At 41.6% G+C, this 27,697-nt stretch overlaps 1 protein-coding gene across 1 annotated transcript in view; it reads left to right on the top strand.

Annotated features, from left to right (window-relative positions):
• Nucleotides 1–27,697, top strand: part of Ahrr (aryl-hydrocarbon receptor repressor) — a 98,501-nt gene continuing 70,804 nt past the window's right edge. Inside the window, exons 1-3 of the mRNA XM_028873640.2 lie at nucleotides 1–91; nucleotides 8,388–8,460; nucleotides 16,430–16,611. Of these exons, the coding sequence (XP_028729473.1) occupies nucleotides 16–91; nucleotides 8,388–8,460; nucleotides 16,430–16,611 (331 nt within the window). The 5' untranslated portion in view covers nucleotides 1–15. The remainder of the gene's footprint in view (nucleotides 92–8,387; nucleotides 8,461–16,429; nucleotides 16,612–27,697) is intronic.

Below are 27,697 nucleotides of genomic sequence, written 5' to 3' on the forward strand. Positions count from 1 at the left end.
GGCCAGGTCCCCGAGATGAGAGAGCTGACAGCTCCTGGCCTCTGCGGCTCCCTCAGCGGGCGCGCCGATCTTCCGCGCCCGCCTGTCCCGGGTAAGTGCTCCTGGGCTCCAAGGGATCTTTGGTCTTTGCCTCTGCAGTACCCACTCTGAGATTGTCCTGCCTTGGTCCGGGGCCCCTTCTCCCACTCATTCTTGCGTCGGGAGGGCCCAGAAATGCTGAAAGTAGTGGACACTCCAGGGGCGTCTCGTTTGACACCCGAATCTTTGAGGGAAGTCAGTCAGGTCCCACAGTTTGAGGACCTCAATTTCTCCAACTCGGGTATCCTGTCCCCAACCGCCTTCACTCTTGCAATGCAAATGAGCATATACCTGTCCCGAGTTAGGGAGCTCTTTGCCCTGGACCTAATATCTTTTAGAAGTTTTTTGCAGATGCTGGCAAGGGGCGCCCCACAGTCCACCTCATCCATCCCCAGGACTGGGGCACCACAGGCACAGGCAGAGGAAGTGGCGCAGCCAGCCCCTTCATGGAGATCAGAGGGCAGTAACCTGGGACTCACACTTTGGAGGGAATTCCACCATTTCAGGAATTCACCAGTTAGTGGCTCCAGAAATATTTGTCCCCTCCAATCTTGAGTGGCAGAAAATTCCAGAGTGTGGCTTTTTAAAGAAAGGGACGGGAGCCTTGGTGTTGTTGGGAATCTGCATGGCACAAACCCCGAAGTCCTCAGTCCCTGTGTTGGTGCTATAATCCCAATGGAGATTACTATTGCCCCCCAACCCCTCCCCGCTTCAGGGAGTCTGGGAGGAGGTCCAGGCTCTACACAGTTCTGGCACATGGGTCCCTCTACAAAAGCTCTATTTTGCGGCTGGTTCCAGGGTTTCGGTTCATGGGATCTTTCTAGCTATGCCTACCCCTTGTTCGGCGTGGGAGGTGTAGTTTGGCTTCTCAGGACTATATCCAGCTAAGCTTAAAGGCTCTGCTCCAGGAGAAGCTCGAGTGTGCATCTTGGAGATTATACCCCAGAACTTAGGGTACTGGACAGTGTAACTGGACTTTTTCTGGTCTAGTCAGACCCATAGTAAGAGATACTCTAGGCCTCAGAGCCTGGTTCGCTTTTGCCCATCACGGGAGCTGGCCTGCCTTGGTTATGAGACCCTGCTGCAGTATGCAGTGGCTGTCTTTGTTATGGTCAGATGCTGATTATTCCAGACTGGGCTCCGTGTTCAGCTTAATGAAGTAGCCCCATGAAGTGTCTGTTGCCAACCATCTTATTGAAGAAGGTATGGGAATAGACAGTTTGCCTGTGCCTTAGCAGGATGGGCACTATTTGTGTTCAAAACAAGTATGTCCTTTCCACCCTGCCTTCCCAGTAACTGAACATGCTATCAAGGTTATCATGAATACAAGACTAGAAAGAAGACTGAAATATTGCTACCGTGAACACAGGGAACTGTTTTTTATTTCTACTTTCTACTTATCTGTTATATAAAATGAACAGCTGTTACTTTGCTGATTTGCCTTAGTGAGTAGAAGGTCCACAGACCTGACAGAGGGCAGGCCCTGCTGTCAGAATAGAGCTTTCCTATGAAGAGCACTCACATGTTTGCTGCCCATGGCCCCATGGCTCAGCTCAGGCTATCAAAAAGACCCTGTTCTGGGCCACCAAGAGTCCACTGTGGAGGGTCTCTCCAACCAGTCTTCATTGAAGAGATGTCCCCTATCTGCTTCTAAAGTATGGGGAGGAGATGTAGTTGGCCACAAGGAACATTTGTGTGAAGTTGGTCTGATCCTATAGAGAAGGGTACACAATATAGGAGTCAGCTGCAGTGAAGCTAACACTGTGCTGGGGACATGGGCAGAGACCAAGGTACAAGACAAAACTCAAAGCAGTTGTTTGGAAAGACTTGTAGATGCCAACAAGTTGCTTCTTGCTCCTCTTGCTGTAGGAGCATAGAGCAGGATTTATCAACTCTTGATGCTTTTTGCAATAACCTGCATTTTAGGACTGTTGCTCACATTTCAGTGGAGACATCTAGGAACGTATCTTAGGCTACAGTGATCACCAACAAGTGGCTGTTTATGAGGCTAGACAGGCTCATGACACTCACAGATTGTAGGCCTTGTTGCAGTTCCTGCTGTATGAGGTAGGAGAGTAAAGATGGTTCATAGTGGCCTTCTGCTGTGGCCTCTGGGCTCCTACATGTCATTGGTTGTCCCCTATCCAAACGTTCTAGTTCTCTTCCTGCCCTGAGACTCATTTGGCCATGAGGTTGGTCAAGCTTGTGGTGCTGGGGCTTCAGTTGTTCTAGAATGTAAGAGTAATCCCCTTCCTTTGCTTGATTTGACCTGGAGGGTGGTCCAGTGAGTAGTGTGTGTGTGTGTAGCCCTCTGAGGGTGTCAGGAAGCATCTCTGGCCTGTTCTCTGGGGCCAGGCCTGGGTGTGGCTTGGAAGTTTCCTGTCTGAGTTGAAAATCCTTTGCAGACCCAGTGAGATGGCTTTACATGCTGGCCTCTAGCCACTGCTTATCCAACCTGGTTTCTTAGAGAATTCAACTGACTAGGCATGTGGCTGGACATAGGCTGAGGCCAGCATCTCACAGGCCTTCCTGGGAAGGTGGGCCTTCTGAATGTCTTTTCACACCCTCATCCCTTCCCAGGGGTATCTGTTGTGCTCATAGCCACTGCTCACCACCATCTACCTATCCATCCAAACCCTCCTGCTCCCCCATCCCCACTTCTTTAGGTGTCTTCCCAGTCAGCCTGAAGATTTCCCTCTGACCTCATCACTCCTGCAGCTTCCTAATCTCTCCTACTGTTGTTAAGTTGTAGTAGTTTCTAGGCCTATATGTGATACAACTTGCCAGTGTTTTCTGCCATTCTGTACATTGTCTTTTTACTTTCTTTTTAAATTAAAAAATGTTTTATTTGTATTTTGTGTAGATAAGTGTTTTGTCTACAGTTATTTATGAGCACCACATGCATGCCTACTGATAGTTGTGAGCTACCATGTGGGTATTGGAAACCAAACTCAGGTCCTCTGCAAGAGCAACAAATGCTCTTAACCACTGAATAATTCCTCTAGCACCTCCTTTTACTTTCTTGCTGGTGTACTGTGAGACAAAAGTTTTGTTTTGGTGAAATCCAATTTATCCTCTATTTTTTTGTTTTTTACTTGTGCTTTTAATGCCAAAACTAAGAATATTGTCACATTTAAGGACATGAAGGCTTATATTATTTTTGTTTGTTATAATCCTTATGTTTCTGAGAGTGTTGAAGCTTTAGCTATTACATTTAGGTCTTTAATGAATATTGAGTGATTTTTTTTTTCAAGTAGTATGCGGCAGGGGCCCAGTCTCATGCTTTAGCATGATATTCATTTGATGTGGATATTCATTTGTCACAACACTAGTTGTTGAAGAGACTGTGTCTTCCTCATTAGGTAAGCTTGGAACTAGAGCTGAAAGTCAGCTGACCACAGTATGACCATTCTTGTGCCACATGTTCTCTCTTCTTGAAGCATAAGAATCCACTTATTAATGTATTTATGCTCTACATGGGGCCTTGGTATATAGCTGAGGCTGACCTTGGTCAGTATCCTTCTACCTTAGCATCTCCAGTGATGGGGTTACAGATGTGCATGGCCAGGCTATCTTCTCTGTCTTTCTAAAATCAGATTCCCTGGAGTTGGAACTTACCTGATGTGGTTTCTGGGAACCAAACTCGGGTCCTCTGCAAGAGCAGTAAACACTCCTAACCACTGTGCTGTTGTTGTGGCTCCTTCTGTACCCTATTAAGGAAATGTTTAAGTCTTTTACAAAGGTGGGAAGAACTGTACAGTGAACCCACTTTGCTTACGAACCAGGTGGTTAATTATCAGTATTGACAGACATGGCTTCATTTGAGCCTTATTCTGCCAACCAAGCCATCTAGACTCCACTTTCCTCCCAGTTATGTAGAAGTGAATCCTTTGCACGCTCTGTGTGTGTGTGTGTGTGTGTGTGTGTGTGTGTGTGTTTCTAAAACATGTATTTGTATGATCATTTCTTATTTTGACTTAATTTTCAACTTGTATTTGATTAACTTTAATATTAAATATTAACTGTAACGGTAACAACTGTAAAGGTAACAAGGGTACTCAGAAGAGTACCCTGGTGTAGCGGGATAATACCTAAGGAGGTTCCTTTCACAGAGATGGTATTCAAGCCTTTTGGGAGAAATGATTCAACCCTCCAGGTGGCAGAGGAAGTTGCTGAGTTTTCTAGCCTCTGTAGCGCTAAGCAACAGCTAAGAGAAAAATTAGTTCCAGAAACAAAAAATGACCCCTTGTCTTCCAAGGTCCCTTTGGTGCTCTCTCCTGGCAGGTATAAAATCATGTTCACTCTAAAAAAGAAGTACTCCAAGGACTCAATATCTTCATGTAGAGCAGGCAAAGGTGACTTGGAGCCCAAACACAGCAGGTGGAGAGCCAGGGCTGTTCCCAGTATTTCTATACCGCTTCATGGATAGTTCCTTCCATGATTACTTTTGGTGTACACATCTCATAAATCTTACAATATACTATCATTATTGTTGTTTAAATGATCAACTATTGTTATATTTATTTAGTTTTAAAGGTGTGTGTGTGTGTGTGTGTGTGTGTGTGTGTGTGTGTGTGTGTGCACATGCACACATGTGCGCCAGCCAACAGAGGCCAGAAGAAGACATTGCATCCCTTGGAACTGGGATTATAGGTGGTTATGAGCTTCCTTACATGGGTACTGGGAACTGAACTCTGGTCCTCTGAAAGATCAGCAAGCTTTCTTAAGTACTAATCCACCTCTCTAGCACCTCATTTCAAAAATTAAAACAAAGTTTTTGAAAGGCATTTTTACCATATGTAGAATTCTAAGTTCTAGCATCTTTTCTTTAAATGCTTTAACTTGGCTGTTTCTGGATCTTTCTGCTTGTGTTCTCTAATGAGGAATCCGATGCTGTCCTTTATTGTTGTATTTTGCTGTGTCAAATACTGTAGTATTTGGATTATAAAATTATTCTATTTGTCACTGATTGTGAGCAATTTAGAAATGAAGCGATTTGGATACTTCAGTGTACTCTTCCTCACATTTTTTGTGCTTGGGATTCACTGAGGCTCTTTGATCTGTAGTTTGTAGTTTTTGTTATATTAACTTCTTTTCTAGTATCCCTTTAACCTTTCCTGTTCTTTAGAAGTCCATTTACACATATCAGGACCTTAGAAATATCTATTTAATTTTTACTTAGGTGTTAATTTAAATGTCATAGCTTTAAAAAAAACCTGAATTCCATTGGTTTATTGCCAGGATATAGTTGTATGATTAACTTTTGTATATTGTACTTTTACTCTTTGACATTGCTCAACTTAATAGTTAATTGTATGAAGGTTTTTGTTTGTTTGTTTTGAGACAGAGTCTCACTACATAACTTTGGCTTGCCTAGACCTTGCTATGCAGACCAGGTTGGCCTTGAACTCATAGAGATCTGCCTGCCTCTGCTTCCCAGGTGCTGGGGTTAAAGGCATGTGCCACCAAACCCAGATTGTAGGAGGTTTTTCAAAAGTTATTTTTTTCTTTTTAGAGAGATTTTCTATATGTACCATCACATTGCCTGTGACAAGATGAAGTTTGAATTCTTCCTTTCCAAGTTTTATGACTTTTATTTATTTTTTATTACCTTATTTCTCTGGCTAATCTACAATGTGATGCATGATAGGAGTTGAGAAACACAATGCATATGCTTGTTCCTGATTGTGGGGCAAGAGTGGGTCTTTCACCATTAGGTTGGATGTTAGCTGTAGGCTTTTTGGAGATGTTCTTCATAGAGTTCCTTACATTCATTCCCTTCTACCCATAGTTTTAGGTGAGCTTTTTAGTGATCATAATTGGATTTGGGATTTGTCAGATGATGTTTTATAGGTATTAAGATGATCATATTTTTCTTTAGTTTATTAATATTAATATAATGAATTGCAGTGATTAATTCTTAAGAATAAAAAACCCACTGAATCTTTTGGATAAATTCCATTGAGGCCTGGTGTATTTTGTATTGCTAGATTGTGTGCTAATATTTAATTGAGGGTTTCTGTATCTATGTTCACAAAGGATACTAATTTATAATTTTTTTATTTTGTAATGTCTTTGCTTTGATATTAGAGCAAGGCTGAACTCACACATGAGTACTGTTTAGTTTTTCTACCAAAAGCAATGGAGTTGGTCTTATATTTTAAAATAGTAGACTATATCAGGGAAGCTTTTTGGGCTTGAGTTTTCTTTATTGAGATATAGAATTATCTAAGTTATTTATTTTTCTTGAGTGAGTTTTAATAGTTTGTGCCCTTGAAGGAATTGCTCCATTTCATTTAAATTGTTGAATTTATGAGGGAAATTATTTACCCTAATGTACTTGGCAAAATGTCACAGACTGCAGACTAAAGAGCAGACCTTCACTCTTCACAGTTCCGGAAAATGGGCATTGAAAAACAAGATGCTATTCAATTCAGATTCTGGTGAGAGTATCTTCCTGACTGGTGGATAGCCTTGTTTTCCTTGTGTCTTCACGAAGTGCTGAGAGAAAGAGCCCGGGCGCCTTTTGCCCCTTTCCGAAGAGCACAACTCTGTGGAATTACAGGACACATCCAATGACCTCATTTCCTTAGTCACCTCCATTCATGCCCTATGTCCCTGTGGAGAGTTGCAGCTTTAACAGACGAATCTTGGGGGGACACAGTTCAGTTCACAGCAGTATTCTTTTATAGCCTTCCCAATGTCTGTGGGATCTGTGGTAATGTCCTCTCTCTTCTGATAGTCTATGCCTTTTATATTTCTAATCATTCTGGATAAAGATTTGCCAATTTTGTTGATCTTTTAAGAACCAACTGTTAGTTTCACTAATTTTTCTTCATTTTTATGTTTTAACTTTCATACCTTCTCTGCCTTGTTTTTATCCTGCTTGATTTAGGTTTATTTTCTGTTCTAGTTACTTCAGTTAAAAGCTTAGATTATTTATTTGATACTTTTTTTTTCTAACAAGCACTTTCTGCTCTGTCTCACAAAGTTTGATATATTTATATTTTCATTTTCATTCATTTCCAAATATTTTTTAAAATTATGAGTTTCTTGCTTTCCAAATATTTGGAAGTTTTCCAGGTGTTTTTCTAGTTTAATTCCACTATATCAGAAAACACACTTTGTATGATACCTGTCATTTTAGGTTTATTAAGGATTACATAAATCTTAAAGAAAAGTCTGTCTTGGTATATGTTCCATGTGCACAGGACTAGCATGTATTTTGGTGGTGCTGAAGGATGTGTTTGTAGCTCAGTTCCCCTGAGTTACAGTCAGCTATCATTTGTGAATTCTGTGTCTGTACTGATGTCCTATTTAGTTGTTCTATTGATCACTGAGAGAAGCAATTAGTACATGTGATAAACCATTTTCTTAATTGTGTTAGTTGTTGGGTTCATACACATTTAGGATTACCACATTTTCTTAGAAGATTGTCAATTTGTTAGTTTTTCTTTGTCCCTAGTGACATTCTTTTGTCTTATGCCTTGCATGCTACTCCAGGTGTGTGATTAGTGTTTGCATGGGAGATTCATTCTATAAATTTTTTTCCTCTGTCTGTCTCTCTTAATTCTCAAAGGAGATCAATCATATAGTTTTTCACTGTCACTTCCAGGCATAGAAATAGTACCTTTTCCAGATAATACACACATGAGGTCAAATCAGGGCTACCCATCAGGCTACTGGGGCAGGGGAGATACAACAGGGGTCTAAGGGAATTTGTGAAGGCTCAGATGTCCTCACTGCTAGAAATATCAAGATTATATGACATGAAATAGGGTACTTATATTTGATGAGGGGATGTGAATTTGCAAACTTTGAAGTGCAGGTCCTGCGATGCTTCAGTGACTTCTGTGGGTGGCATAAGGATATGTTTAGCATCACAGGACACTGTTCACTGGGCTGGAGGTGGCTGAGCATGAGTGACCATAGTGGAAGTCCAGCATATAGGATTAGGAAGAAATAATACACAAGAGTTGGGGGGCTGTTAACCCTGTGGGCCTGTGAGTGCTCAGATAAACAGGTGGTGTGGATTTGAAAGCAGCACCTTCTTGAGGCTCAGTAACATGCACCCTGCTCCACTACCTATGTAACAATTCTGCTCAGAGTAAAACTGTGGGAGGATCTCACAGACTGCCACCTGGTTTTCCATTGTGCTGTAATAGTATGCACTCCAACCTGCAGGACTTACCTGCATGAAGGCCAGTGGGCCTTGACTGACCTTCCTGGGGTCACTATAGTAGGCACATGTGGGGATGTCACGTGGGGTTTCTTCATGTGATTGACTCAATGTTCCCTTTCTCTTTTAGGACCAAAGATGATGATTCCATCAGGAGAGTGCACATATGCTGGTAGGAAGAGAAGAAAACCCATTCAGAAGCGGTAGAGTATCATGCCCTCCTTCCTGATATCCCTGGGGAATGAGGGACATACTGTGCCTTCCTGAGGAGAGGGAATTTTATATCAAACATAGTATAAGGCAGACTTTGGAGAACTTTCCTGGTAGGCATGGTCATGCTGGCCTTTAGGTCTCATGCAAGTGTGACCTGTCACTGCCTTTTTTTTTTTTTTAGCAGGCAAGCTTACTTTTCTGACCTGGACACAAAGCACTGGCTGGAATTAGTGGAGGTCTCATCTGGTTGAGGGATATATCACTAGTATGTTTGAAATCTTTGTTCTCTTCAGCAATTCTGTCTGTGGAAAGTGTCCCAGGATTTGGTCCTCACACTCCAAATGAAGAAGCTCTTTGGGGTGCATTCTCTCCAACTAAGGGTCTCTGAAGATATAGAGATGAGGGGACCCAGGGCTCAAACCCATGTCCCTTAGGGATACAAACATCCTTGTCTGTTGTGTTTCTGCCTGTCCTGGGCTTAATCTGCAGCCCTCAGAGTGGTCAAAGTGAGAGGTGTGTGGTGGTTCCAATAAAACCAGGGTTTAGAACATTTTCCAGGAAATCAGCTGAGTAACAGCTTCCACAAAAGGCCCACAGGCTGCCTCTGGCCCCTAGTGTAGAAGAATCTGCTGTGTGCATCACCAGCTGGGACTGTGGTTGTTCATGTGTGCATGCATGTGTGTGTGTGTGTGTGTGTGTGTGTGTGTGTGTGTGAGAGAGAGAGAGAGAGAGAGAGAGAGAGAGAGAGAGAGAGAGACACAGAGACACAGAGACACAGAGACAGAGACAGAGACAGAGAGACAGACAGAGACAGAGAGAAGGGATAGGTGTTCTGGATATGTGATATAGCTGTGTGTATGATGCAGCTGTATGTGAGAAAGAATGTGGATGGAGCACCCATCAGTAGTTTTTTCTAGGTATGCTCTCTTTGTATGTGACAGAGCTACCCCTGCTGGCCTCCAGGGCTACAAGATCCTGTGTAGATTTAAGATCCTGTGGACCCAAGAACTGACAAGAAGCTGAGGTTACCCTGAGTGTGAGGCTGGACTTTGAAGGTGGTTGTTTGGAGATTGGAGCCACCAAACAGTAGGGCTTGAGGTAGGCTTGGATATAGGTGTTTGGTGAAAGGAGTAGTGTAGGGGGAAGAGCTGAGTGAACTGAAGAGAAGACACAAAGCCCATGAGAGCAGGAGTAGAAATGTGCTCTTCTATGACAGAGATTTAGATTGGTTTATATAACATTTATCATATAAATAGGAAAAGAAAACAACTTTGTCACTCAGCTGAAACAGTGGTATCTGGTGGGTAGTATAGAAGAGGAAGTTGGGCTGAGTTTCCTTGTCTTCATAATATTTTTATTCCAATGCAAAAGTGAGGCCATATTGAGGCATTAAATACTTACATTTTATTTTATTTCATTTGTTTTTGAGACAGAGTCTCACCATGTCTGGCCCAGAATTCACTCTATATACCAGACTGGCCTTGAACTCACAGAGATCTGCCTTAGCAACCTCCTGATTGCTAAGATTAAAGGCAAACACATCGTATCCAGCTAACATTTTGGTTTATAGATGCTTTGAAAAGATAGAAAGCTTACCTGGCTCACAACTCAGGGACTGTCTCCACACCCTGTCCTCTCTCATGAAGCATCTGATTTTAGCATTGTCTGGGAATCCTGAGATGTCCTTGCTGTGTCTATTTTTTCTCTTTCTATATGTGCTCATGTTGTATACATACTTGCACACCTCAGAGTCTAATGCATAGGCTGCACCTTCCCTGCCTCATAGTCTGAGCATATGAAGTGTGTTCTATACAAGGGTATTATCTCGGTCCTTTGCTGTCCATTAAGCTCTGTGTTCTCCAGCTGCAACATAGATCTGATATGCAGCATGCATGTCATCAGTCAAGACCCACCTTTATCCAGGGAGCTTTAGGGATGTGGGTAAATGACATGTCACCTGCCATGCTATAAGTGGCAAGTAATTTGTAAGAGTGTTCATTCAGCTATCAAAATGCTTTTCTTCACAACTCTAGGTGTTACCTAGTAGCTATGGGTATTTCTAAGTCCATAACTTTCTCCCAGGAGTGAATGCCTGGTGTCACCAGCAGCATGTTTGGTGTTCCACATCTCATCCTCTAGGACCCCTGAATCTTTACCAGGGACAGTATCTTCATCACATGAGGATGTGGAAGTTGTGTTTTTTTTTTTTGTTGTTGTTTGTTTGTTTTTTTGTTTTTTTGAGACAGAGTTTCTTTGTTTAGTTTTGGAGCCTGTCCTGGATCTCACTCTGTAGACCAGGCTGGCCTCAAACTCACAGAGATCCACCTGGCTCTACCTCCTGAGTGCTGGGATTAAAGGCGTGCACCACCAACGCCTGGCTGACAATGTGGAAGTTGTGATACTCAAGTCTCTGATTCTTTTTATTTGTTTTTTTCTTCCCCCCAAAATAGGTGTGTGTGTGTGTGTGTGTGTGTGTGTGTGTGTGTGTGTGTGTGTGTAAGTCAGAGGACAACTTATGGAAGTCAGTTCTGTTTTTCCATTATATAGGTCCCAGGGATCAAATTCAGGCCTTTGGGCTTGGCATCAAGTATCTTAACCAACTGAGCTATCTCACTGGCCCACATCTGCTTTTTCTTTACTGGAGTGTATTTGAAGTACACGTGTTTCAATTGAACTGACAACGTTTACAGGATGATCATCTTTTGCTCATGAAATCATCAGCAAGTCAAGATTTCAAACGTTCTGCCACTCCAAAAGTCTCCTTTTGAACTTCAGTTGTCCCCACCACCTCTGTCCCCAGGCAGCCTCTGCTCTACTGCCTGTCGCTGTGGAGTTTGTGCTTCCTATGTCTTGTGTAATGGAATTACAGTCTTTGGAGCTTTTGACTTGCATAATGACTCCAGGATTCCTCTGAGTTTGTGCACTCAATAACTTATTCCTCTGTTGCTTAGCTATTCTCTGCTGTGGAGATATTCCAAGTTTGGTGGATACCTGGATTGTTCCCTGTTTGGGAGATGTTGAAGATTCTGTGGATAGTCTACAGCAATTCTTTGAGAGTTAGGTACTTCTGTTCTTTTGGGTAAACACCTAGAGGGGGAGTTGCTACATAACAATGTGATTATCTTTCCCAGAAACCTTCAGGCCATTCTCTAAAGTCGTTGCATCCTCTTATGTTCTAGCTACAGTGAAACAGGGCATGGGCCCCTCCATATTCTCTCCAGTGCTTACATTGCCAATTTTTAGTTCCAGCCACTTTCATGCGTTGGTAGAATCTCAGGGTTGATCTGTATTGACTTAAGAATTCATGATGTTGGGTGTATTCTTGCTTTTCATCTATACAGCTTCTGTGGTAAAGCATTCAGATAATTTGCCTATTTTCATTTTAGGTTGTCTCATTATGTCATGAGAGTTCTTTATATACTCTAGATACAAGTGCCTGTGATTATTTTCTTTCAATCTTTGATAACTTTTTCATTTTGTTAATACTGGTTTTCAAAGGATATTTTGGAGGCTGAAGAGACGGCTTATTGGATGAAGTGCTTTCTGCTAGCTATGAGGACATGACTCTAGCTCCCTAGCATCGACATAAAAACAATATTCATCTATAATCCCAGAGCTGAAGGCAGGGAAACAGGTAGATCCCAGAGGCTTTCTGGCCAGGCAGTCTAGCCCAAACAGCAAGCTTCAGGCTCAGCAAAAGGTTGTGTCATAAAAATTAAGGTAGAGAAGTCTGATATTAACCTCTGGCTTCCTCTTACATGCATACCAGCTTATAAACAGGTACACGTGTGAACAAATACACACATCTATACATTCACTATGTATAGGTATTCATAGTGGTATACCTATAATTCCTATACTAAGGAGGCTGAAGCAGGGTCATGAGTATGAGAGTAGCCTAGATTAGTTACATAATGAGACTCTGTCTCAAAGAAAAGTAATCTAAAGAACTTTTGATGAAGACAAGTTTATTGTGTATGTGTTCTAAGAGACCTATGACTACCCCCAAAGTCTGGAAGATTCTTGTACATATTTTCCTGTAAAGTTTTATATTCGATTTTACATTTGGGTTTATGATTCATTTAGAGTTCATCTTGAGGTACTGTGTGAGGTAAGTACTGTTTTTATGGATACCCGGTGGACCCAGCAGCCCTTGAGTTGCCTTAGTATTTCGGTCTAGTTAATTACTTGATGAAGAATATGTGGGTCTATTTATAGCTTCTCTATTCTTTTCCACTGATTTGTATTTCTGATTTCCCTAACACTAATCCATCTTAAACGTTGGAGCTTTATGAAAGGCTTAAAATCAGGAGGTAAGTCCTTCTAGTGTGTTCTTTTTAATTGACTATTCTAGGTCCTTTTCTTTCCATGTAAACATGAGAATTAACCTTAAAATCATATTAAGATCTCTGTTAGAATTTTTGTGGAAATGGTACTGAAACTGTCCATCAGTTTGAGGAAGAGTTACATCTTAACAATATTTTGTTTTCCAACCTATGAGCATGATATGCCTTTCCATTTACTTAAGTTCATTGTATTTTTATCAGTGATACTTTATTGTTTTGTCTGTGTGTTCTGGATATCTCTTGTTAAGTTAATCCACAAGTACTCCGTATTGTTGGTGTTAAGGGCTCCTTTGTGACTTTGTCCAGTGGAGCTGACTGACTACTTTTTGCCTCTTGCTGCTTCTTCTGTGTTGCTAGTCATATTGGGTGAGCTGCTACTCCTCACTTCTTGCTGTTTCTCTCCCTGGAGTCAGTGGGAATTCTACCCTGGCCTCCGCATTTGCCCTGGATTTGAACTCACCACAAGCCCAGAGGACTGTTTGCTTTCTATATGGATTGTCCCTCCTGATCATCTATCCTTTCTCGGGTTGCCACCTGCTTCATGGAGCTCATATTGAAAAATAGAGTACAGAGTATAGATCGCAGGCAGGGTGTCTTGGTGTCCTGAGAGCCAGAGGAGGAAAGAAAAGTGTACTGTGATCTTGGCACAACTTCTCTTTGCTGGACAGTGCACCACACTGAGCCTGATAGAGAGGCTTGGAGTGTAAGGACCCAACTTATTGCAGGCAGCACCTTTCATGTGCTCTGTATAGAAAGATCTGATAGTCAGGGCTGGAGCTAGTGCAGGCACCACTCTGCATAAAGAGACAAGGACACCTCTGCCTTAGATCTAGATAGAGGTTAGAAGTAAGCTGGGCTTATGACTTAGGGAACCCCTGCTCAGCTGAGGACTTCCCAGGACACTGAAGTAACTGGAGTTGGGGAGCATGAATAGGAAGACACATGTCTGAGGCTGGGTAGGTCCTTGGGTGGGCCCAGGGCTATGATAAAGATGACAGATCTTATCTCTGAGCACACAACCCCATGTGTGTGCTCATCACCCAGGTAGAGATACTGCTTTGGACCTTAAATATCACTTCCAAGTACCTATATATGTACCAGCCCACCCTGATTTTTCTGTCTCCTTATTACTACTCAGCACCTCCATGGTTCTCTTCCACTCTCTAACCCCACCCCATCTGCTCATTAGATGGCCCCTTTATTTTGTGGGGAGTCCTCAGGTATCTGTCATTCACAGCATGAAGTCCTTGCCTTCTGTGCCAGTTTAGTTCAGTTTTGGCTGGCAATTTAAAATAACACTGGAGGTAGGCAGATAACTAAGGACAACCATAGGGAAGAAAAAATGTTTACAAATCATGTATCAGATGAAGGCCTAATATATGTACAATGAACTCTTACAACTCAAAACCAAAAGGCAGCCTAATTAAAAATGTCAAAGGACTGGGTAGCCATTTCTCAAAGAAGATATATAAGTAAACAAGCACAGGAGAAGATTCACAGTGTAATAAATCACTAGGGAAGTGCAAATCAGAGCCACAAGGAAATACTACATATCCACTAACTATAATAAAAATGGAACTGAACAAGTGTAAATAAGCATGTGGAGAAATTGGTGAGTCTGTGAAATGGTGCAGATGTGTAGAATGCAGCCTGGTGGTTCCTCAAAATAGTAAGCACAGAATTACACAGATCCAGCAATTCTGGTCCCATGTGTTCAAACAAAGTCTTCTGAGTGAATGCTCAGAGCAGCTATATTCACAATGACCATAAATGAAAAACCACCAGATTTGTTAGTTGGTGAAAGATCAATAAAATGTGGTCCATTTATATGCTTGAATATTATTCAGCCATAAAAAAGAATGAAGAAGCAAATATACACATTACAATATGAATGAATTGTGGAAGCATCCTGTTTTGTGAAGGCAGTTGGGTGCACCATTATTCATGTTTCTGTACATTCAGATGAAATACTCATAACAGGTAATTCCATATGGGTAGAAAACAGGCTAGCAGTTTCCAATGCCAAAGTAAGGAGTTTAGGAGAAAAATGCACATGAGGGAAGAACTTCCCTTTGAACAATAAAAACCGTTAGGCCAAGAAGAGATGTGCAGCATTATGACTGGCAAATGAAGGAGGCTGCTCACTTTTAAATGACTGACTATGTTGTGTTAGATAGATCTCACTTTTAAAAAGCAACAGCTCCTGGGTTTGTTGCTGCCAGACACTATTAGAAAACTGGGAAATTTGGGCCATTGGACAATTCCTCAAAACCAGAGGGGCCTCTAATCTGAGATTCCCTGAGACTCTGGAAAGTGTTGGGCTACTGAATCAGATGGCTGCTTTTCTCAGTTCTGCCAATAATGAGCCTTTTTGCTTTTTGTCCTTTCCAACATTGGATCTGCTCTGGATGCTGTTGTCTCTTCTAGAGGCATAGTGTGGGTGATACTGATAATGAAGAATCAGGAAGGTTTATTCTGTGCCACAATTAAGAGGGCCAGAAGAGGGAGACCTAAGAAGTTAGACAAAGGGATGTTGAAGGCCCCCTCTCCAGGCAGGTAGTTGAGGCCAGGTGAAACTATCTATGAGTGAGCAGGTTTCCTGAGCTATGTGAAGTGGTGTAAAGGACCTCTTGACCCTCCAGATGCTGGGGCTCTGGAGGCCTTGACTTTGAGAACTTGTCTGTGATGTCTAGCAGGTCCTGAAGTCCTCTTCTAGGTATTTGGACTCTTGGGCCTGAATTTGAACTGAAATTCATTGTCCTGGGAACCAAAAAGACCATGAATTGTTTGGAGTGCCAATAGGGTCAGGAAGCTGTCACCATTCTAGCATGGGAACTTGTATTTTTCCTATTGTATATTAGGTTTGTGCTAAGGTGCTGTGAGACTTTGAAGGAAGTTAAATAAAATTCTTATTTTTTCCATGCACATTTTTGCCCAAACAACCCTAGCCAGGTATCCTCCCTTCTTAGGAAACCTGGCACAGAAGTGTTGAGAAATGCACCAGAATCACACAGCCAGTGGCCATGCCTTTCATCCTTGTCAGAGACTTTTCACATATTCCTCCAAATATCAGGTTGTAGCTAACTAGTGTCTTCAGTTCCTTGATATGCATCTTCAAGAAGAAGTGTAGGCTGAATATTCTGTCCTGCCAGCCAGCTCCCAAATAACCACTTATTATTAATTATAAATGCTTGGCTGGTAGCTTAGGCTTGTTTCTAATTAACTCTTATAACTTAAATTAACCCCTTTCTATTAATTTACTTGCTGCCACATGGCTCACAGCTTGTTACCACATCTTGTACATGCCCTGCTTCCTCTGTGTCTGGCTGTCAGTTCTACCCTTCTTCATCTCAGAAAGCTCTCTCCCTGTCCACAAGTCCTACCTAACCTCTTCCTGCCTATCTATTGGCCATTTAGCTCTTTATTAAACCAATGAGAACAAAACATCTTCACAGTGTGCAAAAAGATTGTTCCACAACAAAGGAGTGATCTTTTGTCTGTCTGGGCAGCAACTTTGATGTTCTCAGTTAGGTCATCACAGAGAATGGTTTCTTGTCTGTGGGGCCAGTGGCTCCTGGTGGGAATGTATATGACTAAGGCCTTCTTTCCACAGGAGGCTTACCATGGGGGCTGAGAAATCAAACCCTTCCAAACGGCACCGGGACCGCCTCAATACAGAACTGGACCACCTGGCCAGCCTGCTGCCATTTCCACCTGATATCATCTCCAAGCTGGACAAGCTTTCCGTCCTGCGCCTCAGTGTTAGTTACCTCAGGGTGAAGAGCTTCTTCCAAGGTAGGACTCTCACTTGTGGACATTGTATCCATCTAAGCTTAACTAAATCTCACTTGTGCCATCTGGGTCCACTTGAGTCCAGTTAGGTTTCATTTGTGCATTGCTAGGTCTGATCTGGGTCCTTCTGGTCTAGCCAGGTTTCCCCTGTGCTCTGTTGGGTCTTACCTGGGTCCATCTGAATCCAAATAGGTCTGACTTGGACCCAGCTGTGATGAGACATGTGCATAGTGTGTTAGACCATCATGCAACCCTCTCTGTCCATGCTAACCTCGTCTAGATGGAAAGATCCTTGGTTGTGGGCTGACCAATCTGTGGGGTTCCTCTCCAGGGCAAGAGTAACACACTTGCTTCAGGGGCTCTATTCACTTTATTAGGATGGTCCTGGGTTCTCTAAGTGCCCAGATCCAGGATAGCTCTGGGGATGGGGGGCTTCAGGGAATAAGACAGGACAGCTCTGGGGAGGAAATCCAGGGAATAAGGAGATCTACTCTGAGAGAGAGAGAGAGAGAGAGAGAGAGAGAGAGAGAGAGAGAGAGAGAGAGAAGGACTGCCATAGGCAGGAGCCTAGTGTCCACAGTTAACCTTGTCTTCTGTATATTGCTACCTTGAGTACCACAGGGTGACTGAGGAATAACTTTGTGTGCTGTGGCAACCAGGCTGATCTCCCACCACCATGCTCTAGCAAAGTCTTTCTGCCCTCTACAACTTGTGAAGCCCTCTCTTCTGGGAGTTCAGAGGTTCCCTGCATCCTGAAGCTCCAATCCACCACAGTTTGGGGATATTTTGCATCTTTCTATTAGCTGTACTGAACCCTCGAGGGTAGCAGGGCTCTGGCTGTCCTGGCACACTGTGGCTTTGTTCTGTGGGAGAAGGACTGGAAAAGGTGCCTGTGAAGGATTGGGGAGGGTGGTCAGAGACAGAGCCCTTCTTTGTGTTCACCATGGCTTCTCCCATTGGTCTGTATGAGAATTGTACCCATCTTCTGCCATGTCATCGTGTTTCCTTAGATGTCCAGGTTTTGGTTTCCTTGGAATCTTGGGTATCTGAAGGGCTGAAGAACACATAGGGCTTGAAGACATAGATAGGACTGGGCAGCTTCCTTTGTTGGAAGGTGGTAGTGATGCTCTCCCAGCTTCTGCTTTGTGTAGCAGCAGAAGGTGATAGGCTTAAAGAGGGTTGAAATCTGAATGGTATGGTTTCCAGTTGCTGGCTTCTCAGGTTAGTTTCTGGGTACAGCATGGTTACATGTTCTGATGGAGTAGGAGTACTGCTATGATAGTCCCCCTCAGTGTCCTGTTAGCAAGAGGGGCCTTTCTTGGCATGTGGGGTGCTGTCAGCATAGGGCTCTGCTAGCCTCAGCACATCCCCAGAGCCCTGGTGAAGTTTTGAATTCCAGTATCAGAAGATGCCAAGTGGAAATTTTGCATAGTGCCTGATGTCTGACCATCTTGATCCTCTTGCCTAAGTCCTGGCTCGTCCCAGCCTCCTTGAATACCATGTCACAGTGGAACTGTGGCAACACATTTTCATTTCACTCTCCATGGTTTCTAATTTTACACACAAATATATCGCTTTTATGGATTTTCCTCTCCCTCGAGCCCCTCCCATAGAACCCCTACCTACTTTGGGGCTCCAGACTAGAGCTGCCTGGTGGGCAACTCTTAGTTCTAATGCTGCTGCATTCAGTTTGCCTCTGTGGTCTGAGTGCTTTTCCAGGCATTAGGGTGGGAAGAAATTGAGAAAATCTTTCAAAACATGCTGTGTCATCCTGATCTTGTATGGGTGTGGGAAGCTAGGAGGGAATCAAAGCCTCTGAATTTGCTTTCTACAAAGTGCCTAAAAGTGAGAAGTGTAACTAAGTCAATTCCCAGCTCCCGTGGGCATTGCTAGCAAGCCTCAAGGGCAGCCCCCAGGTCACTCAGGTCAGACTGGGGCTGCCCTGGGTAGAGAGACTGTCCAGAACTAAAAAGGACTTTGTTTTCTGTCCTTGCACTGACATGGTCACACATACACATACTTGAGCTTGGGACAGAGTGAGGAGTGGTCTAGTTTCTCTGTTGTGTACTTTAATATGCTGACAAAAGTAACTTAGGACAGGAAAGGGTGTATTCTGCTAATAATTCCGGGTCACAGCCCATCATTGAGGAAGCCCAGGCAGGAATTTGAAGGCAGGCCCACTCACTCTTCCACATAACATTACCTTCAGCCAAGGAACTCATTTCACAGCCAAAGAAGCATGTTAGAAATCATGGAGGATGCTGCTCGATGGCTGCTTGAAGACTGGCCTATACTCGGCTAGTATACACTTCAGGATCATCAGCTGGTCATGGTACCATCCACAGTGGGCTGACCTTTTTCATATAGTCAACAATTATGACAGTCCCTCACAGATATGCCCACTGGTCAATCTGACAATTGAAGCTTTCTTCTCAGATGATTCTAGGCTGTGTAAAATTGACAGGTAAAGCTAACTAGATCAGTGAACAAGGCCAGTTCACTTCTTCCCTGCACAGGCCTACATGTACCCAGCCAGGCCAGGGCTTGTTGACCCACAGAGGAGATCTGCTCCTGATGTTTCTGGCCAATTCCAATGACTGTCCAAGAGTCTGTATAAATGCCCAGTTGTTAACTTACAAGTGAAGTGGTTTGTCATCTTGCCATTCCTTTCAAAGTTCTGTGACATGAATGCACACTACTTGTGACTGGGCTGCCCACATCACTGCAGCGTGAGGATCCCACTGTGCTGAAATGAAGTGAATCCTTGGGGTCCACAGTTTTCTTGAGAGTTTTGTGACTTCTGGGGGTAAGATAACAACCTTTTAAATTTTCACCAAGGATTCTGAATTTTGTGATCCCTTTTAAGCTGAACATAGAGAAAAAATTCTAAAAATTTTCCTGAACTCACTTCCAACTGTGTGATTAGAAAAAAAAGTGAAGCTATAAAAATTGGATTCTAGTTTATGCTTGTTGACCAAATGAATGAGCTAATTTCATTAAAATTGCCATAAAACATCACCCCTGAAAAGGACATGAACTGGAAACTCCAAACTCAGAGGGTGACAGTGACATGAGAATCTGTTTGGAACATTTAGGGTTGCCTTTAATGGGTGGTTAAAAGGCAGTGGACTATTTTAGTTTTATTCATCTGGTTTCTGTGTGTAACAAGACCTCACATTTTCACAGCTCTTTACTTCCACCATCTTCTGTGGGTAATGGTTAGGGCTGGGATTTTCCACTTTTATAAATTTTGCTATCCACAAAAGGGGAAATTTGGGTGAAGAAAAAAGTTGGGGAGTGTTTAGAAGAGATAGTCATGTCCTGTTACAGGGCAGGGAGCTGAGTTGGATCCTCCCATGCTTACACTAGGCTGGATCCCTGGATATGTAGCACTGAGCATCAACTAGGAAAATCCAAGAAACCCTGGCCCCATTATTATAGTCTAGAAGCATCATAGGCTGACTTGTCTCAGTCCTCTCCATGGATTCCTTGTTGTCACCAGGACAAGGCCCAAGAAGATCTACCAGGAGTAGAGAGTCTCAGTATTAATATTAAAGATCATGCCCAGGCCTGGCCCATGGACAACATTTACCCAATGAGTCATTAGGATGACAACATCCATCAAGCAAATGTGTTTTTGTTGTTGTTGTTTGTTTTTTTGTTGTGGAGAGCCACTCAAGGGAGAGGAGATGGTCCTAAAAACCAAAACAAATAAGAAAAAGAGGCAGAGAGGCTTAGTTTCATCTCTCATAAAAACATAGAGATTTTTCACGGTTATGGTTCTGCTGCTGCTGCTGCTGCTGCTGCTGCTGCTGCTGCTGCTGCTGCTTCCTCCCTATGGCCCATACCCACCTGGGATGGTGTCTGGAACCTTTTGCTCATTTGTTTTGTTCTCAGCCTTCTACACCTCCCCACATGCTTCTGGCTGTCCTAGAGTTCCTGCCCAAAGTCAATCCTGGCCACCATGCTCACTTGAGCTGAACAGGTTCCTCTGTTCCATGTTAATCCCAGATGGACAAATATAGACACACTATGACATCACTAGATGTAACCTGGGACCCAGAATTTAGGAATAAAACATCCATTAGCATATAAAAATCTAATGTACCTTGATACTGTTAATGATTTTGGATACCCAGGACTGATTTGTACAATTATTAAACTAAGAGGTGCCATTTTTTTCTGTTCTCACTGAAAGATTACCTTTTTCCTGGTCTTTGTTATGGGTTAAATATTTGTGTACTCCCAAAATTTATATCTTGAAGCCTAAATCTTCTGTGTGATGGCTTTTGAAGATGGCCTCTAAGTAATATATCAAAGTTAAAGAAGGTCCCAAGGTGTGGCTGTGATCTTTCAAGATTATTGCCTTTATGAGAGGAACACAAGAGCCTTCTCAGGACACATACCCAGAATAGCCACCCATTTGAGGACACAGCAAGGTATGTGTTTATAAACCAGAAAGGTCCCTTAAAGAACCCAAATTTAGCCAGGCGGTGGTGGTGTATGCCTTTAATCCCAGCATTTGGGAGGCAGAGCCAGGTGGATCTTTGTGAGTTCGAGGCCAGCCTGGTCTATAGAGCGAGATCCAGGACAGGCACCAAAACTACACAGAGAAACCCTGTCTCGAAAAAATCAAAAAACCCAAATTTGCTATCATCTTGACCATGACTTCCAGCCTCTAGAACTGTGAGAAGATGAATCTCTGTGGTCCAACCTGCCTAGCCAGTAGTATTTTGCTATACAAAGCCTTAGCTGACTAAATACTGAGAAGTGGGATGCCATGGAGACAAACACTGAGATGTGTGAGAGAAGCTTTGGAATTGGATGATAGGGGATGCAGGATCTCTAAGATGTGTGCTGAGAAGAGCCAACAGGCTGGGCATCTATTTGCTGTAATATGGCTGTTTATGGTGATCCTAGAATGTTAAGAAAGGACAGAGGAGTGGTGTAGATCAGGCTCTTGATATCTCAGAAAATATGTGTTACATTGAACAGAATTTAGTAGAAATGTGAGCATTAATGAGTTATTCTGTTAAGGACTCAGCAGGAACAAAGAGCTGATATTGGAAACCAGTGGAAATGGGATTCTTATTTGTAAGTTGGCAAAAATGCAGCCTGACTTTGCCCTAGTGTTATGTCTAGAATAGAGCCTGCAAAAAGATGAGGCCAGACATTCAATGGAAGAGATTTCTCAGAAAACCACTGAAGGTACTCTTTGATCCTTCCTTTACTGCTTATAATAAAATATGTGGAGAGATAAATTAAAGAAATTAAGAGAAAAGGAACCAACTAAAAAAGTTGAAAAATCCTTAGCCTACTCATGTTGTAACGAATGAGAGAGGATGCAGCTGAACAACCACTTGTTAAAGAAACTGTGTGGTATGAACCATGAATTTAATCAGCCACCACAGAAGGAGGAAGAGAGAAGGGGTATACCAGCAGATACTTCCATCTCAGCAAAAGGAGATAGGGCTGTACAACATGTTGTTATTCTACTAACAACATGTATTCATCATCAATAAAGGGGAGTGTGACCTGAAGAGATAGTCTAAAGTTGCTGTGGACTGAGGATGCCCACCTAGAGTTTTGAACTCAAGTATTTCTCAACTCCAAGATCTAATTGGATTTGCCTTAGTGGGTTTTAGCCTTTCATGGCATCAACACCTTTCTTTCTTTTCTTGATGTCTCCATTCTGAAACTGGGATTCCTCCTCTAGGCACTCTGCCACTGTGTCTCAGATGGACACACCTTGTTTGAGTGACAGACTCATAGCTGGGGGAATCTGCTGAGAAGGTCTGTCATATCTAGGTATCTCCTCACGTGAATAGATGATGCTGAGATGAGACTTTAGTTTTAGATGTTAGAGTAAATGTTGATAGGACTTCTATTTTTGGTTTTGAGCCACTCCTTTAACAGCTGAGCCATCTCTCCAGCCCATGTTGATAAGACTTAACACTTGGGATCAAATAGCTTTCACAATCACGTTGCTAGTGTATAAAAAGGTCACTCTGATTGATTCTATTCTCCTACCTCTTTTTATTGATTTCAAAAGATCAACCTGACCAATTAGAGACAGCCTTGATCAATTCCTCTCTTCTTCCCTCTTTCCTGTCTCTGGATTCCTTCTCAGGACATAAGGAACTGAGGTTTAGTTTCCCTTCTTGCTTTCTTAGAAGACCTCATCTGTATATGGTCCTCCTTCTGCTTCTGGGAGGATCTGGAACATCCTAGGGCCTTGCTGGTCACTTCTAGGCAGGATATATTAATATTTCTATCCTGTTGTTGAAGCAGGCTAGCTATTTGTACAAGTCTAGTGTCACAGTTAAAACATAATACAACTCTCTAATGAAAAAGCCTCAGATGGAGGCTGAACCCCAATTCCACTCCTCTACAATGATGCTGGGGTTCCTGATCTCCATAGTAGGAGTAGAAGGGGAGAAGAAAGAAGATCAAGAACTGTCCCATGTGTTTGGCATGGCTATGAGCTGGCACACAGAGCAGGCATGAGATCCCAGGGGACTCTTGGGATGTCACTGGGTGTCTAGAGAGACCACCATACTATGGCACTGAGCAAGGTGATCCTTTCCCCTAGAACTGGTACCATATGTCTTTCCTTGTACCACCTGCTTCTGTCTCCCAAGTGCTCACATTAAAGGTATGCACTACCACACCCAGCAAGATTTAGAATTATAAAAATGAATCAATGAGCTAACAGAAAATTAAGTAACACCTAGAGACCAAAAATTAAAGAAATCAAACCAAAAATTAAGAACCAAGAGATAACAGTATTAAATGAAAATCTGAACAGTTATACTTCATACAGAAGAGAAGAAATTCCAGATGGAGTATTTTAAGACGTAAGAGGAACGAGAAGCAAGAAAATGGTGACTATAAAGTAAATCAATCATTGACTCAAACAATGACATACAGTAAAAACAAAAAGGAGAAATGAGTGAATAAAATATAACAGCACAGAATTAAAAAGGATGATTTGGATTAGTTATAAGAATCTTGTATATCTTTGGAAGTTATCTTATTTTAAGACAGAAATGTGGTTTAATTTTCAAAATAAAAACCAGAATGAGAAAACATAATCAAAGGAAAAGACAAGAAAGTAAAAACTCAAATGGGTATAATAAGTAGAAAGCATAAAAGTCAAATATATCACTAATTGTGAGAAATATGAATGGAATAACCATGTCAATTAAATGATTCATGAGGGGCTAGAGAGATGGTTCAGCAGTTAAGAGCACTGGTTGCTCTTTCAGAGGACCCAGGTTCAACTCCCAGCACCCACATGGCAGCTCGCAGCTGTCTGTAACTCCTATTTCAGAGAATCTGACACCCTCACACAGACATACATGCAGGCAAAACACCAACACACATAAAATACAAATAAATAAAAGATACATGAATTTTGATATCTACAAAGAGCACATTTAAGGTCTAAGGATTTAGAAAGAAAGAGCAAAAATATGGAAAGACACACTGAGGAAACTCTAATAGAGAGAAGACTTATGTCTTTGAATTAATGTCCAAAATTTTCTTTGAAGTTAAAAAGCACTGGTGAGAGGAAGAGGATGAGTCACTACATACTTATTTAATAATTCATTTCATCAAATAAATAAAATAATTTAAAATGTGTGTTTTTCTAAAATAACTTCAAAATCTATAAAACAAACATTAACAGAATTATAAGAAAAATACACAAATTCATCATAAGAAACATATTAAAATAATTTATGAAATAAACAAGTAGAAGAGCAAAAGTTATAAAAGATTAAACAAGACAAAAATAAGGTTAATCTAATGGACAAACATAAAGCACTGGACTCCCAAACTACAGAGTCCCAGTCTTCTCAAGCCTGCATATAGATTGTAAAATGTTAAAATCAGATGATCAATAAAGCAAATCTTAACAAAAGTCAAAAGATAAAATCATAAAAAACTTATAATGAGACCCCAGTAAAAATTAGCTGAAAATCATTAATAAAAAGATAACCTAGATGGGAGGTAGTGGTGCACTCTTTTAATTTCAATACTTAGGAGGTAGAGGCAGGTGGATCTCTGTGAGTTTGAGGCCAGCATGATCTACAGAGTGAGTCCCAGGACAGCCATGGTTATACAGAGAAACCCTGTCTCAAAAAAAAAAGGATAACCTGAAACCCCTTTATTTGGAATAACTCTTAGACCAATGAAGAAAATATGACGGAATTTAGAAATATTTACAAATAAGAATATGTAAGATGTAGCCAAATCAATATTCAGAAATAAGTAGTCTTGCTTACATATAAATTAAGCCTGAAAATTAATGAGCTAAACAGTGAATTAAATTGTTTTGATAAAGAACAATAAAGCAAATAATCAAATTAGAGAAATGACAAAAGAGAAGATATTGGTGGAATAGAAAATCATTAGTAGAGTTCTTTTAAATAATCAACTTTACAAATTCTGGTGAATGATGAAGAAAAAAGTGTAAGGTATGTTAGTAATACAAAAGAAGACAATTATAGATTCTGTAGAGATTTAAAAGATAATTTGAGGATATTATGAACAAATTAGTGCTAATACACTTGAGATTTGAAAACAAAGTAATAAATTCTTATTAAAACTGAACCAGAAGAAGTGAAAAGCTCACATAGTCATATGACTAGTGAAGAAATTGAATCAGAGGCTAAAGAGATGGCTGAGTGGTTAAGAGAACATGCTGTTCTTTCAGAAGACCCAAATTTGATTCTCAGCACCCATATCAGATATAACTATAACTCCAGGTCCAAGGGATCCAAGGCTTCTGACCTCTGTGGGCACTTGTATACACACACACACACACACACACACACACACACACACACTAAATTAAAAATAAATCTTGTTTTACAAAAAAGAAATTAAATCAGTAGTTTAAAATCTCCCCAGAGAGGAAGTCTAAGCCTAGGTTGCTCAAAAACAATTTTTAAGCAAAATGCAAATGGAAAAATTTATTCTATTCTGTACTAAATCTGTGGTGTTGAATTGGAAATGGAGATGTCAGTGTGAACTGGTGGCTTTCAATGTATACAGATAGGCCAAAGCATGATGATATATGCCAAGTGGGCACAATTCACACACAGAAAGGCCCGTTGCCCAGTAACAACACACATACTTTGCATTCAGAGCCCAGCTCTGAACTCCATTCACCACTGGAAGGAGACAGGGATTTGGGAACAGGGGAGGTACAAGATAAGCTATAACTGTTTGTGCCAGAAAATAAACAATGGAGGAATATCATGCAACATAGGGTGGCCAGAAAGGAGGCTCTACTGGCCAAGCCAGGAATGATTTCAGCATTAAAATGATTTATGGTAGTAATAACTGATAGCTATATGAATAAAACAGGGTTCTATCAGTGTACACTAGTATGGATGGATGAATGATATAAACAGTGAGATCTCTCTTTAATATACTACCAGATAATAAAGGTAGTTGAGACAAACATAAAAGAGGTGAGCTTATAAGTCATCATCCAGTGGCCATTGAGCTATAATTAATTCAGACAAATAATACCAATAAACGCAAAGAATAATAGTGAAAGTGTGATGAGAAATGGGATTTTTATAGTCTCAAACAAAATATCTTTTTGTGTCAAGGCAGAAAAACATAAAGGAGAGAAACAGTATTCATTGTCCTCAGTGGTTCTATTTGATCTGCTGAGAATATCTAAGTTAACACTGTGTATCACACCAAAAAGCAACTTGGGTTGAGTCCAGCATAACTTGATGGTCTTCCTGATTACGATGCGTGTTCTCCTCTGATCACAAGCACTCATCAGTCTGCCACTAGCTGGGTTGTGGTCTTCAAAGAGGTCTGACAGAAGAAACTGGACTGTGGTGAGAACCACAGCTTTCCAGCCAGTGACTTGGCAGTGATCGTACTGCACTCATTGGTAAGCTTCAGTGGAGTCCATGGGCAAAAATTGGGTGTGTTGTGCTGTTCTTAAAAGTTTTGTGTAAGTTTGACATCTCAAAATAAGTCAACAGGAGGCATCAAGAAAACAGCACTTAAAAATTGCAGAGAAGTGTTCTGTGAGGCCCGAGTCTGCAGTGTGCATTCAGTGAGGTCCTGGGTGCTCCTGGGTTGTAGAATTGTAAGTCCTAGGGAACAGGAGGAAAGGAAAGGGGCATGGGATGGTAGAGCCTATAAAGAGGCTGTGTCCCACAGTGGATATGTACATGTATCTGCGAAGAGCATTTTCCTCACCACCACTATCATGACTGTCCTCATCATTAGCAGAGGCCTGGACAGTTACAGGAATTCAAAGCAGAGGAGTGGACAGTAGTGGCTGTGGAAAGGATAAAACATCTCTCAGCAGGGCTTGAACATGATATGGGCAGGGAGCAGGCATAAGAAGAGATTTTCTGGCTTGTGGAAATGTTACCTCTGCAGCTTGCATACCTGGAAATTATTACCTACATACCTTTATTTCCTTCAGTTATTTTTACTTTTAATTTGAACTTTTAATTGGAATATAGCATTTGTACTCATTAGTGGAGCAAAATATGTATTGTACATACATACATACATACATACATATAATAACGATTACATCAGAATAATTAGCATTTCTCTTTTTTCTTATTAGAGTTAACACATTATGTATACTAATAGTTTTGAACCATTATTACATCTCTGAAGTGAAAACTATTTGGTTATTTTCTTTCTTTTTGAGATTTATTTTACTTATATGAGTGTTTTTGCCTGAATACATGCCTGTTTTTGTCTGTGTACTACATGCATGTGGTGCCTGAAAAGGTCACAAGAGTTTGTTGGATCCTCTGGAACTTGAGTTACAGTTGGTTCTTCAGAGCTACTTCCTGCTTCCAGCTCTATTTTTGTAGCCATTACCCACCCTCTCTGTTTCTCTACACACTATCCTTCCCATCCTATGAATGACCGCTGTTCTCTCTACTTCTGTGTGACCAACTTTTTTAGCCTCCACAAATAAATGAGAACATGTGGTAGATTCAATGCTTGGCTTCTTTCATTTAGCACAATGATACCCAGTTCCAACATTTGTCTGGTAAATAATAGCATTTCATCCTTTTATGGATAA

Source organism: Peromyscus leucopus, chromosome 19, assembly GCF_004664715.2.
Source record: "Peromyscus leucopus breed LL Stock chromosome 19, UCI_PerLeu_2.1, whole genome shotgun sequence".
Taxonomy (NCBI): Eukaryota; Metazoa; Chordata; class Mammalia; order Rodentia; family Cricetidae; genus Peromyscus; species Peromyscus leucopus.